This window comes from Podarcis muralis, chromosome 7 (assembly GCF_964188315.1).
Source record: "Podarcis muralis chromosome 7, rPodMur119.hap1.1, whole genome shotgun sequence".
Lineage (NCBI taxonomy): Eukaryota > Metazoa > Chordata > Lepidosauria > Squamata > Lacertidae > Podarcis > Podarcis muralis.
In genome coordinates this window covers 68,709,103-68,728,248 of record NC_135661.1, presented here as the reverse complement: position 1 = coordinate 68,728,248, position 19,146 = coordinate 68,709,103, and the positions used below count along the sequence as shown (strand labels likewise).

Below are 19,146 nucleotides of genomic sequence, written 5' to 3'. Positions count from 1 at the left end.
CCCACATTTCCATTGAGCTATCCAATACAACCCCAAGATCTCATTCCTGGTTAGTTACTGCCAGTCCAGGCCCCATTAGTATATATGTTGTAAGCAGTCCTGAGTAGTTATTTTGCATCAGCAGGATATAAATCTTTTAATAAACAAAAGACAATGATATTACAGTACATATAGTTGTACAAAAACAGTAGTTCTAAGGAGGAGGAAACATTGTTTCAGTATGTGTGTGCTGCAGCAGATGACACCATAGACTCCAGAGGCACCTCCCTTCTTGCACTGGAAGGAGTGCCTATCTTAGATGGTGCTTGCCCTCTGCAGTTTTTGTAAGGTATTTAAAATATTTTCTAAAATTAGCAATTTGTTTGTTTAATCAAGGCCACATTGTAAGCTGATATTTGAAATTGATTAACAGCTAAATGCTGCAGTCTGCTTAGGCACCCTTGTCAGCCTGTCTTTTTCAAATGGAACGCTGGAAGAATCTGCCATACACTGCCAAAATCAGACTATATGTCCATCTAGGTCAGCATTCTCTATTCTAGGGTCTCTGGCAGTGGTCCTTCACATTCCCTTCTACCTGGGATTCATTTAACTTTGGAATGGAAAACCTGTGATGCTCCAAGTGTTGGACTCAAATTTCCCCGATCTCTGACTATTGACAATGCTGGCTGTGGCTGATGGGATTTGGAATCCAATAACAGCTAGAAGTTTGCAGGATCCCCATCCCTGATTTAACTGAAGAAACCTGAAATTGAAACTGGGACCTTTTGCATGCTCCATGGTCCCTTTCCGATGAGCAGCGAGTGCCTTGCGCTGCGTGTTGATGTGAAGAAGTGAGGCCGCTTTGAGCTTAAAGAAGGCTGTCTGTGTTGGAGCAGGCGAGGTAAGTCACGAGTTCTCCGCTGCAAATCATGATGAAGAGGCCGCTGGCTGCAGAGGGAAGGTAAATCAGCATATGAAATATTGTCAAAATTAACCTAATCCTCTGCTAATAATTTATTTAAGATTACATCATTCCTTTCTGACTGATTACAGGTTTCTAAGGTGGTTTACAGGAGCTCGCAACCAAGTAAGACTAAGAAAAGAAATAAGGCAGCTGGAGGGCATCACATACCCTACTGCAGGGGTCAGCAACCTTTTCCAGCCATGGGTCCACTGTCCCTCAGACCATGTGGTGAGCCGGACTATATGGGGGGGGGGGGAGAACGAATTCCTATGCCCCACAAATAACCCAGAGATGCATTTTAAATAAAAGCACACATTCTACTTGTGTAAAAAACATCAGGCAGGCCCCACAAATAACCCAGAGATGCATTTTAAATAAAAGGACACATTCTACCCATGTGAAAACACGAGGATTCCCGGACCGTCCGCGGGCTGGATTTAGAAGGCGATTGGGCCGCATCTGGCCCCCGGGCCTTAGGTTGCCTACCCCTTCCCTACTGCAAGGTAGCCTAACAATGCTGTTAATGTTGCTGCAGCAACTTCCTCCCTTTCAAAGTTTACCAATGACCACAGGGGAAAATACCTCCTTAGAAGAAATGGACTACCTAGCAACCAGTGTCAGGAATTCTTAGGGCACTTACTCTTGGGCAGCTGGGTAACTTGTGGGTCCTGGCTCTTCCTTGCAGTGGTGACTGATGAGTGTATATTACTAGATGTTCTCTAACTTCTTGTAGCTTGAAAGAGGGGGTTTGATGAGTGGGGCACAGCTTTATGCAGATCCACTCTTTGCTCATGTTTTTTGTCCCTTTGTTCATGGTCCTGTTAGTAGCAAATCCACCACTACTGGACATCATTTTGCTCTTCTTTACCCAAGAGAAGCCGGACTGAGACCAGGAAGCATTGCCCTTCGGAAGCTGACATAATCATATAACTAGCCAATGAGAGTTAGCAGATCAGAGTGAAGGCAGGAATCATGTTTTCAGGTTCTTCCTGACAAAATCAACAAACTGGGTGGTCTGGGCACAGCACGGTGAAGGTGAGAGGGCCACCTTGACCCAGCCCTCAACACCCTGTCAGCCAGAGGTGTGAACTCCCAAACAAAGCAATGCATGTTGGATTGACTTTGAATATTGCAGACCTTATACTATCCCTTCGAAAGCAGAGTTGGCTTTTTAAAAATCATCTTACCAAGCGCCAGCCACCATTGCCAAACCAGAGGAAATTCTTTCATTACTGCAAAAGACAGGTCAGAAAAGTCAGCTGAAAAGTTGGAGATATGCCGGTGTCACTATACTGTAAAGCAGAGGTCAGCAAACTTTTTTGGGAGGGGGTCGGTTCACCATCCCCCAGACCTAGTAGCGGGCCGGACTGTGTGCGCAGAAGCACACGCACGCGATGGAGGGGGCTTCTCTCTCCCCCAGCCCCTCCCCTCCCCCTGCCTACCTCCGCCACCACTCTGCCTGCGGTTGGGAGCCGGCAGCGGTGGCGGCGCCTCTCCTTTTCGTGCCAGCTTTCCCCGGCACAGGGCCAGCAGACGCACCAAGCTCCGGCCCACAGCGCGGCCATGGGGAGAGGCCGTTGGGTAGGCGGCAAGGCTTCCTATCAAAGCCCAGCCCCCTTTCTCTGCAGGGTGGGGAGAAGCCAGGAGGAGACGCCGCCATGGTGAGGGAGGGAGGGGGGCAAATCACCCAAAAATGGCGACCAAAAAAAATGGTGATCGCACCGATCCAAGCAGCAATTGCAGAACCATTCACGGGCCAGATCCAGAGGGCAATTGGGCTGGATGCAGCCCGTGGACCTTAGTTTGCCAATCCCTGCTGTAAAGGATAATTTATTTGGTAGGAAAGAACGGATCGGAGAAATGTGGCATTCCAGGGTCCAAAATCCCTTTGCTGCCTCTACTACTAACGTTTTCAGTAACCTGAAGCACAGCTTTGCCTTACTGAAGCGTCAGGAAACTGTAGGCCCAAGAACCAAATGTGGCCTTCTAAGGCCCTCTATCTGACTCTCAGAGCTCTCCTCAATCATACATCCTTCTGGCCCTGCTTTGAGTGTTTTCCCTAGTTGGAAAGAGTCTTTGAACTGTGATAGTGCATAAGAAGCAAGGCTGACTTCTGGGTTAGCATAGTTTGACAGCTGCCAAAGCCCATACCATGGGGACGTGGGTGGCGCTGTGGGTTAAACCACAGAGCCTAGGACTTGCCAATCAGAAGGTCGGCGGTTCGAATCCCCACGACAGGGTGAGCTCCCGTTGCTCAGTCCATGATCCTGCCAACCTAGCGGTTTGAAAGCACATCAAAGTGCAAGTAGATAAATAGGTACCACTCTGGTGGGAAGGTAAACGGCGTTTCCGTGCGCTGCTCTGGTTCACCAGAAGTCATGCTTAGTCATGCTGGCCACATGACCCGGAAGCTGTATGCCCGCTCCCTTGGCCAATAAAGCCGCAACCCCAGAGTCGTCCAAGACTGGACCTAATGGTCAGGGGTTCTTTTACCTTTACCTTTAAAGCCCTTACCTCAGTGCGGGATCCACTACCAACTCTTGGAGCCTCCTGGCCTTGCTGCTGCTACCTATTCATCTTTCCTCTCCATCTTGAGTGACCCACCAGTACTCAGGATAACTGTACTTGCAACATACATACACAACAGAGGTGGGACCATTAGAGTGAATGGGTCACTGCCCCACCTGCCTGCCTTCTTTCTTACAGTCAATCCTGAGGGTGGCACTGACTGTCGGCTTCCTCCTCCTCTGTGTTCTCTGTCTTCTGCCCTTTTGGAGGAGGATGGGGACACAACTAGAGTTTATTGGTCCAGATCCTCCTCTTCCCTTCCCGTGCAGCATCTTCCAGCATGGGGGCTGAGCTCCTTTCAGGTGTGTGCTGGACTACTAAAGTAGGTGGCTACCACCCTGTTCTGGCATAGCAAATCCAATAAACCTGACTCATCTATCTGTTTGCAAGTCCATTCATCTCTTTGTGCGGCTCTTCCCCGTTCCTCGCTTCGCTCATCAATCATCTCTTAATTTGCCTATCTTAGCCCTTTCATCCATCCATCTCAATCTTGGAGCACAGAAGTTTGCCTCCCTCCGAGTCACAATTTTAAAGGGGGGAGAGAGAGTGACTGCACCTTGCTTTGGCAGCAGAAGCAGCTGCAGTTTATCATGCCCGAGCCAGGACGCCAACAAATCATGCCCATGTTGGAGGCCCATGCAGTGGCCCTAATCGGAAAACGCATGGGGACTGTGGCACGGGAGCAACACAATCCTTTCTACTAAAGCGCATGTGTCTGGCTCCCACTTAGCAAAAATTACTTTGTTTATGACTAAGCAATTAGTCTTTTCCATAGATGCCCCCCAGCAACGCAATTGACACAGGAAGCCGAGGGGGAGCCTTGCACCTCTCGTGGTGACAGCGAAGTGATGGGTGCCTTTTTCCAGTCCATTAGCACCAGCAGGCTGCAGATGTCGGCGCCTGTCTTTCTGGCATTTCAGCGCGCAAGAGAAATGGAAGGCTCTTCCCTGTTATCATTGCTGCCATGATGGGAGAGAAGGAAAGATGGTTCCACATGGCACAGGGATTAATGGGACAGAACAATAGCGGAGGCAGGGACATGAGAGAAGAGGCGGGTGCCAGCCATTTGCAAGCTATTTAAAAACAACGCTCTCTTCCTTGGTAATGTTCATATTTGCTTTAAAGCTGTTTTTAAATTTGATTTTGCAGGATCATTAGCTGTTACTGCTGCTTCTAGGGTGGTGGGGGTGGAGAGGATGCCTGTGGGAAGAAGGGAAAAGTTGGCTTTGTCTCCTGGGTGAACTTTTTAGGCCAGCAGTGGGGAACCAATGGCATTAGACTACAACTCCCATCATTCCTCTGACTACTTGGCATGCTGGCTGGTGTGAATGGGAAGGTCACAAATGTATCCATTTTTGCAAAACAATCTCCCCTAATATAACACATTTTATGTATTTTTTTGCTGATAAATGCATTTTTAATGCACACTTTACCCTAATACATTTTTGCACTCGTTGCTTAGCTGACAACCTGCATTGCAAAATTCGGATAAATGCAAATTTTGAAGGATGCCTGCCTATTGTTTTTCATCTGGTTTCATTAAGTGCAGCTTAAGTTAGTCTGCCTTTAAATACAAAGTGAATTACATTTCTCTCCTGCCCATAACCTGGATATATTTTGTTCTTTCATCAATAAATTCCTTTTGCAGTCAGTTCTTAGTTGTTTAATTATGTTAACTTAAAATGTCCTACTCAAGTAAACCCACTGAAGTGAAGACTATAGGTGGTCATGTTTATGTCAGTGGGTCTACTCTGAGTTGGACAAGCCTTCAATGCCATCTGAAGTCGTTATTATGATGGTGATTAGTAATACTGTTTTGCATTGCATGTGGAATTTGTATTATACTCCCTTGTATTAACATGCTTTGGGGGTGATTTATAAACTGCTTAGAAACTTTTGTAGAAATATGAAGCAGTATATAACTTAAGTAAATAAACAAAAGATTTGAACATGACTGATACCGTATTGGCCCAAATATAAACTGCACTCAAATATAAGCCCCACCTTTAAAATTGGAAAGGAAAAAATAAGAAAATAAAAAATACCTGAATATAAGCTGCTCCATTCCTCACTGCTCCTGGCTGCTTATGGGAGGGTGGGGAGCCGCACTGTGTTGCCAGTGGCCTTTCCCCTATCTCGCCCTCTCCCTTCCCGGCCTTGGGGGAGAGGACAGGGGAATACGAACGGGGCGGGCGCCAATTTGCCATGCTCCTGGTGCTGTTTGCCCCGTGCTTCTGCCTGCATACCGTAAGGTCACGAATATAAACCACACTTTAACTTTTCACGGCTGGAATTTGGGGGGGAAGTGAGGCTTATATTGAGGCCAATACGGTAATATCTTAGCTGGACAGTTGGCTGTTACTTCACTGGTCCATGAAAGCTGCAGTCCAGTGCCAAACGTTGCTCCTTTTTCCATCCTTGAAAGGGTCCCTCCAATTTAATACATGACTGCCTTGAACTCACCTGCAACAGTCAAGAGCACATGGGCCATGGTAACAGTGATGGTATAATCCCAGACCCAGCGTTTCAGTAGTACAGCGAAGAGGAGGCCGCTGATCAGAAAGGTGGTCTCCATCGACAGCACATTTGCTTAGGAAGGAGGAAAAGGGAAAGAAAGCCTTCAATGACCTGGTGTAATCCAGATATTCTGGATTATAAATTGGGGGGGAAACAACAGCAGCACCCAGCTAAAATTCTAAACTACAGTCGTTCTCCTGTATAGTAGAGCAAAATGTCTTTGATGTTGTGTTCTATACAGAGGTCATTCATTTTAGACTTTCTAGGTTTTATCCGATGCTAGTCCTATTCAAAGTTTTTAATGTGTGATGTTTTATAATGTATTTAATATTCTGTTGAGAGCCGCCCAGAGTGGCTGAGAAAACCCAGCCAGATGGGCGGAGTATGAAAAATAACTTCTTATTATTATTATTTATTAAAGTGAACCTAATGAAATTAATCAGCATGACTAACTTTGGTCCATTAATTTGAATGGGTCTACTCTGAGTTTTGCATCATAGGCATACCTTGATGCTTCTGTTCTTCCCTCACCCCCAAAGGCAATGCCATCTCTATGAACACTAAAGGGTTTCCCCAACTCACCCAGATATTTGGGATTTGAATAAGATGGTTCCATGTTGAATTCAAAAGGGATAAGCATGCCAAAGTTGTTGAGCCTGGAAAGAAAAGTACTTGAGGTTAAACTCAGTAGAAGCAGAGGGAACGCCCTCCCACCAAATGTCAAAGAGAACAACAACTACCAGACCTTTAGAAGACATCTGAAGGCAGCCCTGTTTAGGGAAGCTTTTAATGTTTGATGTATTACAGTATTTTAATATTTTTTGGAAGCCGCCCATAGTGGCTGGGGAAGCCCAGCCAGATGGGTGGGGTATAAATAATAAATTATTATTATTATTATTATTATTATTATTATTATTAGCTTCATGACAGTTACAATGGTGGCGCTTGTAAATTCCACCGACATCATCTAACTCTTGCTGATTCCGAACAAGGTCCACTTTATCCTACATGATGTTTCCAAGTGCAGAAGCTGAGCGTTTGAATCTCAATTCTGCAATACAGTGGTACCTCGGGTTAAGTACTTAATTCGTTCCGGAGGTCCGTTCTTAACCTGAAACTGTTCTTAACTTGAAGCACCACTTCAGCTAATGGGGCCTCCTGCTGCCGCTGCTCCGCCAGAGCACGATTTCTGTTCTCATCCTGAAGCAAAGTTCTTAACCTGAAGCACTATTTCTGGGTTAGCGGAGTCTGTAACCTGAAGCATATGTAACCTGAACTGTATGTAACCTGAGGTACCACTGTAAACTGAAACAGCCCTCCTTACGAGGTTAACAAATAAACTATGGTTGAAACATGAACAGGCCAGGAAAGATGGGTTTACCCTGGTGTGGTTTAATTTCGTAACATATGCCAGTATTCCAGAAAATGAATAACCTCGTCAGCATTTGCTTCAATCGGATTTATCAAAATTTAATTTAAACATATATTATCTTCCCTTTGAACCCGCCCCTCCACGTTCCTCAATATACCAACTGTTTCATTGGTAACAGTAGGGGAGAAATGAATATGACTCATACTTAATCGAAGCACAACCACAAAAGCTCCTGATTAAGCATTTGGCTATGCAATGTTGAACTTTATCTGTTAACTCTGTTCTGTCCTGCTCCCCTTTATTTTTGTTTAAACCAATTCACAAACCAAGAACTTATACGCTGACTGCTAATAATGAACCATATTGTCAGGGAACTGCCATCGGAGCCAGAGGGAGAGGGAGGGCTCCAGAGGGATTCCGGAGAGCGTCCCGGGAGGGAGAGAAGCAGCACATCTTCTGGGGAAGGAAATCAGCGTAGCACCAGTGGAGAAGGGGGGCAGATGAGGGAATCGGCGAGGTGGCTCCATGACTCCTCGCTGGGGACCAGCGGAGAGAGCATGGGTCCTCCGCTGCCCACACCCTCCCTGCGCAGAAGGCTTCCGCGCAGGGAGACTAGGCGGAGACTAGGCGTCAAAGAGCTTCTTTGCTGGAAGAAGTTCAAGAAACGCCCACTGATGGATTCTGCCAGCGATTGAGACAGCCACGGGCGAGTGGCTGTCCAGACAGAAAGGGTTCACTCAGGCAACCAGCCAGGTGTGGCGCCGATTTACACACAAGCAACCCCTAGAACCATTACACATATGCTGTAGATATCACTGAAGATTTATTATGCTCCTTTTGTGGTATACACATGGCATGAGAAGACTTGGTCTATTTATTTGTATCATTTATTATTCCTATGATCCTTGTTTATAAACCCATTAAAAAGTTATAGTAAATAACATTTTAAAAAACCTCTGCAGCAAACTGTTAGTGACAATGGCAGTTTTAGAGGGTACAGGTTTATACGAGAGCATGGTGGGGAAGAAAAGATTCAGCCCTCTCCAATCCTGTATGACCCTGAGCAGAGAGAGATGCTATTTAACAAACAACAAGCCCAGATACATGAAATATAATTGTGCATTTAACTTACTGTGTAGTTTGGCCCTCCACTAGTTGCCTCAAACCAGTGGTGGCCAAACTCAGCCCTCCAGATGTTTTGGGACTACAGTTCCCATCATCTCTGACCACTGGTTCTGTTAGCTAGGGATGACGGGAGTTGTAGTCTCAAAACATCTGGAGGGCTGAGTTTGGCCACCACTGCCTTAGGCAAACTCTTCCCCCAGCTTCCACCCAGCCCTGGTGATAGGCTGTTGTAGGTAGTGCAGAAAGGTAATTGTGTTCATGCACCCAGCTAGAACCCTGAAAAGGAACTGGAAATTGCAATGTTTTGCTGTGGGTTCTGCTTGCTTCATGTAACTGTGATTGATTACTTTGTCCACTTTGCCCAAAGAGATCTACGGTTTCACCCAACAACTTTGTCAGATTGGACAACTTGGCAGAGCCACCCAGTACCCTTGAAGGCTTAAGTACCGTTCTTCCCCAGACATTTTGTGTAAGTTATTACAGATCATTCATTGCTCTTCTTGCCAGGCTGGGAGGTTAACCAACAATGGGAGTAAAGCTAGGCACTCATAAACCTGTCTATCATTGATGGATGGGTAATCACTTTGGTCTTAAATGTAGCTACACTTGGAAGAAAGCCTCATTGGTTTAAATCGGAGTGGGAAACCTTTGTTAGCCCAGTGGCCAGCTACCTTCAAGAAGAAAGCTTTCCAAAAGAAAAAGTGTATTAGGCAAAAATGCATACTAGAATGTGTATATCAGGAGGAACGAGTCTTTACAGAGGGTGGTGAACACAGCACATGATATCATGGGCTGTCCCCTGAGCCCGCTAGATGACATCTGAAGGGATCGTTGCCTTAGGAGAGCAAGAAAAATTATCAGGGACGATTCGGCCAGCACCTCTTTAATCTACCCTCAGGCAGGAGATATAGAAGTATACCAACAGGCTAAAAAACAGTTTCTATCCGTGGGCTGAACAAAAAATAATATAGTACAACTGACTTTCAGGGTTGGTGTGTTATGCGACAAGCACACAGAGTGCAATGAGACTGGGTGTTTTGGGGGGGAGGCTCGATTAATTTCATTGTACACAGGTTGTACATTGACAATAAAGGTATTATTATTATTATTATTATTATTATTATTATTATTATTATTACTAAAATGCTGGCAAACTTCTTTGAGGACTTAAAAAAAAACACAGACTGAAGCAGAAGTGTGGCAAACTGTACTTAATGTGTGAAAATGAGAAACAGACACTAAAATTGAAAGATGTTTACAATTCTTATTAATTTATTTTATATATTTATTTTAACAGATAAATACAATTACTAAAAACATAGAAGAAACCATAATTTTAAACAACCAATTAAAAGACAATTGACAAGAATCAAAACTTTATGTCTCTCTGTGTGTGTTTATTCCTGGAGTACATCCGTTGAAATTAATGGACCTAAGTTAATCATCTCCATTAATATAGACATTAATATTATTAATATGTCCATTAGTTAATATTAATAATTGCTTAATTTTCAGAGTGTTGCTGTGGGAATTAAATGAGGAAGGGGGAAAGCCCTTCTGCTCCTTGGAGAAAAAGTTGGGATATGAATGAAATAAATAAAGGATGCCCATAGATCTACGCTGAGTGTGACTAACATTGACCATAAGCCTTAAGACTCCCAGGAACATTCTGTCAGATGTGTTTTGTAACAGCACAAAGCTAAGGGGAAATTAAAATAAATGGCCTACACTGTAATTAGGCATTGTGTCAGGTGTGGAGGGGAAAAGAACATTCGCAAACACTTATTAGGAGCAGCAGCAGGAAGACTGAACGCTTGTGGGAGATGCTAACAGGAGAGGTTGAGAGTAACATCTATGGTTCACAGAAAGCAGCCTCACCTGAATGCTCCACAGCAAATGCTTCCAGTCATGTAATACACTGTGTAGAAAATGAGGAGGCACAGCAGTATATGAAGAACAATTGTCTGGAAATCAAACCAGGAAAGAGGAAATAGATTGGTACACATGGTGACCTTGCGTTGGTTTCCTGCTGAGCAAAGTTGAATGGTACCACCTCAAAGGAGAAACGTCATTAGAGAATTGGGTACCTATGTTAGCTGGCCCAAATAATATTGGTGGGTGCAGTCGCAGGTGATTGTTGAAGGTGCTTTGCAGCCCGACAGAGCACTGGAAATGGTATTGGATTCGCCTGAGAAACAGCATTTCTGCAGCAAAGAAATGACTTGGGCTTCTGTGTGGAAAAGCACAGCTTCATATCTGTTGGAAGTTCAGGTGCAGCTCAGCTGGCCAAAAGGGGGTTACATGGGGATTCAGATTCCTAGACTATCCCTGTGCCTTTTGCCTCTCTACTGACCTCTCTCTCCTTTAAACTTTAGATTGACAAGCCTTAGGTTGCATCCTGTTCACAACTTCCTCCTCCTCACTCTCTCAGACCTGCCTTTGTTTTCCTCTATAGATTAGTAAGATTAGAGAGAAGCTTTTCTATCCAAGTTAAGTACTTCCTACGATAGGCAACTTTATTATTTTTCTCTCCAAATCTCTCTGTGCGTGATTCCAATAGGGTAACGTCTACTTATCAGATTCACAAGCCACATTCTGCATACCAAATTTCAATAATGTAGGCTACTAACAAGAGTTTCCAGAACCATCCCTCCCTTCTTTCATATGTCTTTTGAAAGCTATAATATTTAGACAGGCCTTTGAGATTTGAATGTTCTCCTTTTTAACCAATTGGTATTTAATGAAGTTTATCTTAAATAATGTTTTTTTACGGAGACTTTTTGCTGATTTTATTCCTATAAGTTGTATACCACCTTGATATATTTTAATGTTTGGTGTTCTATTGTATTTTTAATATTTTGTTGGAAGCCACCCAGCCAGATGGGCACTGTATAATTTATTTATTTATTTATTTATTTATTTATTTATTTATTTTTTATTATACAAAATATAAATACAAAGATACATACATAGATAAAATAGGACTTCTGTCTTCCTGTAGTTTTTTTTCCCCGTACTACAAACCACTGAGAAATCTATCACTCAGGTTGCCACTTGCATTCGCTAGAATGCACCACAATATCATCCAAGTGATATTTAGTTAAGAAGAGTTTGGATTTGATATCCCGCTTTATCACTACCCGAAGGAATCTCAAAGCGGCGAACATTCTCCTTTCCCTTCCTCCCCCACAACAAACACTCTGTGAGGTGAGTGAGGCTGAGAGACTTCAGAGAAGTGTGACTAGCCCAAGGTCACCCAGCAGCTGCATGTGGAGGAGCGGAGACGCGAACTTGGTTCCCCAGATTACGAATCTACCGCTCTTAACCACTACACCACACTGGCTCCTTTTATTTATTTACTTGATTGGGGTGGAGGGTGAGCAGTTGCCCCCTTGCCTCCCCTGACTATGCCCATGGACCTTCTCCTGGCCCATGCTAGCGAATTCTATGCTAGAGCTAACTTTGGAATTATAGAGGTATACTATTCTACAGTTATCTTTAGATACTGCAGTCTGACTTCAAGCTGATAAGCAGCAGGTGGTGTGGGTGAATCCCTGCTTGACATCCCAAACCTCTCTGCAGCAGCTGACTCTGCTTCCCGCCCCCCAGCTCAATAGAGGTAACCTGTTCCCCAAGGGCTTTACCTTGATGGCTGGTGTATGGCTGCCTTGAGGCACCATGTAAGATTCATAACAGCAAGGGTAATATTTCGTGAAGCACAGCTGTAGCCCAGAAGAGAGAGCCTGGTCTTCTCCCGCAGGGGATTAAGGTCTGAGCTGCAAAGCCTGTTAGAGGCGAAGATCGGAGGTGGCAGAGAAAGAGGGAGGAGCAAAGGAAAGCAGCCAGTTCCTTGACTGGAAGAGTTGAAGACATTATAAGCACTGAGCAGAATCTTAGGGACTGTGGCAGTCTGCCATAACAGTGGTCGGTGTGACTTGCACCCATTGGGACAGTTAAGGCAGAAGGCAGGAAGATCTACAGCAGAGCCTCTCCCTAACTGGTTGTAAGAAAGAAGACAGGCAGGTGGGGGCTGATTGGAGCCAAAGTGAGGTTGGTGGGCCAATGTCCCCATTCACCTTAGTAGAGTAGCCTCCTGTGGCGGTGATTTTTATAGGACTCAATATCTGTCATGGGATGGGATCACATTGTTCAGTGATGCTGAAGAAATTCCTACCCAGACATTCAAGAGTGCATCTATACTACCATAAAAGGTAAAGGGACCCCTGACCATTAGGTCCAGTCGTGACCGACTCTGGGGTTGTGGCGCTCATCTCGCTTTGTTGGCCGAGTGAGCCGGCGTACAGCTTCCGGGTCATGTGGCCAGCATGACTAAGCAGCTTCTGGAGAACCAGAGCAGTGCACGGAAATGCCATTTACCTTCCTGCCGGAGCGGTACCTATTTATCTACTTGCACTTTGATGTGCTTTCGAACTGCTAAGTTGGCAGGAGCAGGGACCGAGCAGCGGGAGCTCACCCTGTCGTGGGGATTCGAACCGCTGACCTTCTAATCGGCAAGTCCTAGGCTCTATGGTTTAACCCACAGCGCCACCCGCATCCCATATACTACCATAGATGGCACTAAACAGGGAACGGTAGCCAACACCTCAGAAAACAGAATAAAATTCAGAGTGAGCTTGACAGAACGTGAAGGGATGGCCTGGAACTATGAAAATGAAAATTCAGCAGAAACAAATGCAAAAGTTCTGCATTTATGCAACAACATCAAGCAAGTGACACCTAGCTTGGAAACAGTGAATGTGAAAAGGGTCACAGCAGAGCACAAGGTGAACATAAGTCAGGGGGGAAAAGTAAATGTGATTTTAGCCTAATAGAGCCAGAGTTCTCAAGTCATAAGAAGTATTAGTTCCCCTTTATTCCATGCTGGACCACCTACATTCAGCTCAAGGCACCATACTTAGGGAATGATGTGGGCAAGCTGGAATGGATTCAGAGGAGAGCAATGAAGATGGCAGTCAGTACAAAAAGCAAGTCCAAAGAGGAAAGGAATGGGGTATTTTTACTCCAGAGCACACAATGAAAGAGACATGCTAGCAGTCTTCAAATACCTGAAGGACTGTCGCAGATCAAAGGACAAAGGCTAGAACCTAATGAGCTTATGTCACAGGAGGGTATATTTTGGCTGACCAGTGGCAGAAATACCTTGGTGACAGGAGTGATCTGACAATGAAACTAATTGCCTTGAGGGAGGTGGGATCAGAAGAAAAGACTGGGAGCATGGGGGCAGGATCATAGTGCTTTTAAAATCCTTGAAGGGGCATTGCACAGAAGAAGGCAAATACTTGTTCTCTGCTGCACCAGAGGGCAGAAGTACATGCAATGGGCTTAAGATACACGAGGGTAGATTCTGGATGTACATCAGGAAAAACTTATTGATGGTAAGAGCAGTTCTATGGACCCAATTATCTAGGGTTGGTTGGCTCTCCTCTGATTGGAGGTCTTAAGCAGAGGCTGCACAGACCATCTGCTGGGGATTCCCAAGCCATGCATTGACTGCATGAAGGTTGGGCAAAATGGTCTTCTCCAACTCTCTGATAGGTGGGTCTACCATGGAACAACCCACTCACTGTTCACTGCATTTTTAAGGGGCATCAACATTTGCTGTCTTCATCAGATTGTCGTCCTCTGGTGCGGTAGTGATCAGTGGGTCAGTGATGGCAGGGTAGAGTTTCGCATGAACAGCTCAACTCAAGGTGAGCACAGCGCCAGTGCCAGGAACATTGGATTGTTCTGACACTGCTCACACCACCCTGAGCAGTGCCTGTCATTCAGAAGAAGAAGAAGAAGAAGAAGAAGAAGAAGAAGAGGAGGAGGAGGAGGAGGAGGAGGAGGAGGAGGAGGAGGAGGAGTTTGGATCTGATATTCCACTTTATCACTACCCGAAGGAGTCTCAAAACGGCTAACATTCTCCTTTCCCTTCCTCCCCCACAACAAACACTCTGTGAGGTGAGTGGGGCTGAGAGACTTCAGAGAAGTGTGACTGGCCCAAGGTCACCCAGCAGCTGCATGTGGAGGAGCGGAGACGCGAACCCGGTTCCCCAGATTACGAGTCTACCACTCTTAACCACTGCACCACACTGGCTCACTGAAGCCAGATGGCAAAGCCACCTCGCCTTCACTGCCCTGCTGACCACTGCCTGTCCTGTTCATGACTCTTCCAGGAGCATTGGTGAAGTCATTTCCTGCCTCTTCCTCTCCAACCCTTCTTGCAGGGCCTGTTGGCATTGCATAGCTCTTGAGGAAGGCTAGCATAGCTTAGCCTACATTTCCTGTGCCCACATAGTATCTGGCTACTCTCAATTTATCTTTGACTTTTGCCCGCCATTTCATTATTATTATTTAGAAGAGGGGAAAGAAATCAAATCAAGAAAATATCATTAGTTAGAAAAATAGGTCCCTGGCTTTGTAGCTAATGAAGCTTGGTAGCCTGAAGCATTATGAAAGGAGATGGAAGCTTTTTACATATGAAGAAAATGGTTATTTCAATAGATTGCTCCCCCTACACATACATTAAAAAATGTGTCAAAAAATTAAGCATGTCAACAGAAGGCACAGCGCTCTATGCTCAGGGCCCAATACTGTCAACGTGTCAAGCTTAGGAGAAATGGTTTACTTGCGTGAAGACCAAAAATGAAGAGAGAATTTTTTATTCTGGAGTTTGGCAAGTTCTACACAGTTGTCTGAGAACTCTTCACTGCAGAGGCAAGGAATTGGTGAGCTTCCAGATGTTGCTGGACTTCAACTCCCATCAGCCCCAGCCAGCCAGCTAGCATAGCCAATAGTCAGGAGTTGTTGTCCAACAACACATGGGACACAGCTACATAAATCAAAAAACAATGATTTGAATGTGTTATAAACATGCAACACCAGATGGCACCAGAGAGCAGAATTTTTTTCTACATGATTTTCCATAGGATTTTTTTCCTTTTGTTATCACAATCTAATTTCTGACTTATTTACAGCATAGTGTTTCTTTTCTGTGTATAAATCCACTCCTTGGAGTTAGTGGTGGATGGTGCCAACTGGGGTGGAAAGCAAGGAGGCCAATTGCAGGTGGAGCCAGAGACTGATGCAGCCAACTAATTTCTCCCAGTTGAGGGTAGAGGGAAGGTAACACTGAGGTGGATCAGCAGCAGGAGGAGGAGGCTGACAGCCAGTGCCACCCCTTCAAAAGGCTGTAAGAAGGCAGGCAGATTGGGACTGGCTGATGGCAGGCTGAGGTTGGTGAGGCTGTGCCCCATTTGCCCTAACAGATCAGCTTCCACTGCCTGGAGGATCCACATCTCTGCTTTAGCACAAGCTTCAAGAGAGCAAGTAGTAATGCACAGTGAAGACAGCCCCTCCGTTTGCTGTGTTAGCCTGATATGATATCAAGACTTGGCTCAGCTTCCTGACCATGGATGAACCTCTTAATGTGCAAGCTTTTTAGATAGGTCGTACGGCCTGCAATGTTGGAGTTGCAATGTTTGCAACTCTGTCCATGTTGTGGAATCATCAGGGGATCATTTGCCCCTAATACCAGGAATATTCTATGATACAAAATCCAGTTATACCCATAACCATATTGAAAAGGGACCCCTCAGGTATGTTGTCCCTCGGGCAAAAAAAAGGACATATTGTGATATTGATTGTGTGTGTTGATAATTGCTTGGTGTTTATTGGTGAAAGCAATGAAAACAGAGCAACTACTATCTTTGGATGCTGGGGCCCAAAACTCTGGAGCACCATTTCATTGGATAAACTTATCTGCTATAAGCATTTTGGGAAGGGAAAAGCTTATTGATTTTATACAATACTGGAATAGACCTACAGAACTTGTATTCCAAGATGTCTTAATTATTACTTTGAATTAACTGAAGATATTGTGTTAAAGAAGGGTGACCTTCCAGACGATTTTGGACTCCAAGTCCCATCAGCCAATGGTCAGAGATTATGGGAAATGTAGTGCAGTAATAGCTGGAGGACCAAAAATTGCCCAGCCCTAATGTAAAGACTTGGAAGACTAAATAGATGCATCAGATTTTGTTTGCCTTTTCTTCCTATTTGTGTGTTGAATAAGAGGAGAAAATAAAAAGTAGTAGTCTCTTAGCCACACTGAGTAATTAGGGAGAGCTAATCTGGAGTAGTTGGTTAGAGTGCCAGACTATGACTTGGGAGACCAGGGTTCAAATCTCTACACAGCCATGAAGCTCGCAGGTGACCTAACTTACCGTGTTTTTGTGAAGATAAAACTGGGAGGGGAGAACAATGTAAATCGCCTTGACTTCCTTGGAGGAAAGGCAGAATATACATGTTGTAACAAATGAACATCTAAAGAACTTGACTGTATGCTCCAGACCAGTGCTTTGAGCAGAGTAAGTGTTCCAAGTTCCCCTCTAGCCTTTACTTTAATATGGGCATTAGAAATTCAGAATCACTCCCAACAGATCACGTGTGCCGAGGAAATGTTAATATTATTAACACTTACTACAAAACAGAAGATCACAGCCTTGTTAAAACTGATTCTAGAGAACGGCACACTGAGAACTAGCAATCATAGCTGGTTTGAGACATTTTTACAAAAAAATTGCCACCTGCTCATTGCTAAAAATGTTAGTCCCCTCAAAGACTAGCCTGGAAATAGTTTCAGGAGATGTTAGATTATATGTTCTCAAGCCCCCTGGTAATAAGAGTAAAAGAACACATGCACTGTATCTTTTCCACCTTAAGTGTGATTACAGGGAGGACAGCTTTCTTTCAAAAGAACTCCAGCAAATCTGTCAGCACACAGCATTTATTTGCAGCAGCAGCAGAAATTAAGTTTAGTTAAGTGGAATCCTTGCCTGGTACACACCTTTAGTTGAAAAGGTATTTACACTGAGCCTTGGTGTAAAATAAGCAAGCTTATGATCATTCAAGGAAGTTCATTCTTGAAAGGAAAGAGTTCTATACTCCTAACTATCTGGTTGGAGAAAGAAAGAAGCCATGCTTGTCCCTTGTTCTCAAAAGATAGATTCAAGATGTGTGAGGAGCAGGAAGTTGTAAAACTGGATGCAACCTAAGATTTATTGCTCTAAATCAGAGGGGTCTGCATCACCCCTAGTGGCACATTTCTTAGGAGCCAACTTTTTAAAAATGGCAATGAACATGACTTTTTTAAACCATAGATCCCTAGAGTAACAAGTCTTAACCTTCCACCCTATAGATCGCTAGATGAGTGGCAACCAACAGATAAAGAATTAATTGTTGTCTCTGCTTGGGGGCCGTTTGTGATTTATATGACCAAACAATCTCAGGGTTGGCACATTCCCACTAAATATGAGTTTATCTGGCAACATTCTTGAAATTTGGTATGTTTCGTATTTCTGCCAATCTTGTATTCCACTGTGGAATTTATGTTATGCTATTCAAGCTCTCTATGATTATTACGATTACTATTTTATTGTCTTGTTATACATTCTACCCTCACAGATATAGGATCGCAGGTTTGAAAGGAGACATTGGGTTTCATCCAGACTAAACCCCCAAACACACAACAATATTTCATGCATCCTGAATTTGTTGTCAATAAAATACTAACTTTACAGCCCTTGTTTCTTCTCTAAACCATTACAGAACATCTACACTTTCTACAAAGCAATGCAATGATTCAGAAACTCCTAAACTCTCTTCACTGGGTGAACGAGCAAAGTCCTGTTGTTGATTTAGAGGTCTTCTGATGTTTTTATTACGGCGCTGCCCGCTTTTAAGAGGCCTTCTGGTTGCCTTTTATTATGGTGCTGTCCACTAATGTGGATCATTGTCCGTGAGCACAGTAAATCAGGGAAAAGTGCAATAAATAAACGGCTAAAAACTGAAGGCCTTTACTTCTGCGGAGGTACCGTTTGGGTTCTTAAGGGCAATTCTCTAAGAATAGAGTAACTGCTTTACTGCAGAGGTAGCCAATGTGTTGGCCTCCAGATTTTTCTGGACTTCAACTCTCATGATCAGGAGATGTTAGATTCTGGGTGGAGCTAATGGGAGCTGGAATCCAACATCTGGAGGCACAAGCAGACCAAGATCAGTCTAATCTAGTACTCAAGAGCGACTAGCAAGATTTTCCAACCACCACTAGCAGCTCACAAAGCACACCTAGTGGGTATGGGGGTAACACACTTACTGGGAATAAGTCCCATCAGACACAAAGATTTTCTTCGGAGTACACATGTTGCACGGTTAGTACCCAATTTCTGGAGTCCATAAAATCTCCCAAGATACAGTTTTGAGGTGCATTGATATAACCTCCATTGAATTCCTTCTTGCAGAAAATGTGGTGAATATATCTAGGGAAGAGTTATAGCTCAGTGGTACAGCATCTGCTTTCCATGCATAAAATCCCAGGTCCAACGCCTGGCATCTCCAGGTAGGGCTGGGAATGTCTGAAACCCCCGAGAGCTACAACCATTCAGTGTTGACAACACTGAGCTAGATGGACCAATGGTTGGATTCTATATATGGCAGGGTTTTAAAAAAATGTTTCTATGATATAGATTGGTCTTAATATAATCAAGAGGGAACTGTCAGCGAGTGATTTCAATCACTACAATCTGGCAGATCACTTCTTGAAGTGAAGTACCATGTAACA

At 44.3% G+C, this 19,146-nt stretch overlaps 1 protein-coding gene across 1 annotated transcript; it reads right to left on the bottom strand.

The window, feature by feature from the left end:
* Positions 1–199: 199 nt before the first annotated feature.
* Positions 200–10,531, bottom strand: LOC114602899 (uncharacterized). The gene is made up of 6 exons (XM_028741628.2): positions 10,404–10,531; positions 6,611–6,684; positions 5,975–6,100; positions 2,386–2,565; positions 2,131–2,226; positions 200–927 (listed from the first exon to the last, which is right to left on the bottom strand). The coding sequence occupies exons 1-6, from the start codon at positions 10,529–10,531 to the stop codon at positions 848–850; spliced, it is 684 nt and encodes a 227-aa protein (XP_028597461.2). The 3' UTR covers positions 200–847.
* Positions 10,532–19,146: the final 8,615 nt, after the last annotated feature.

Coding starts and splice junctions, on each gene's coding strand:
- LOC114602899 (XM_028741628.2), bottom strand. CDS start 10,531: ATGTGTACCAATCTATTTCCTCTTTCCTGGTTTGATTTCCAGACAATT. Junction 2,227..2,385: donor CAGGCAGAGTGGTGGCGGAG/GTAGGCAGGGGG, acceptor CAGTATAGTGAC/ACCGGCATATCTCCAACTTT. Junction 928..2,130: donor GCAATGGTGGCTGGCGCTTG/GTAAGATGATTT, acceptor TTCCCTCTGCAG/CCAGCGGCCTCTTCATCATG.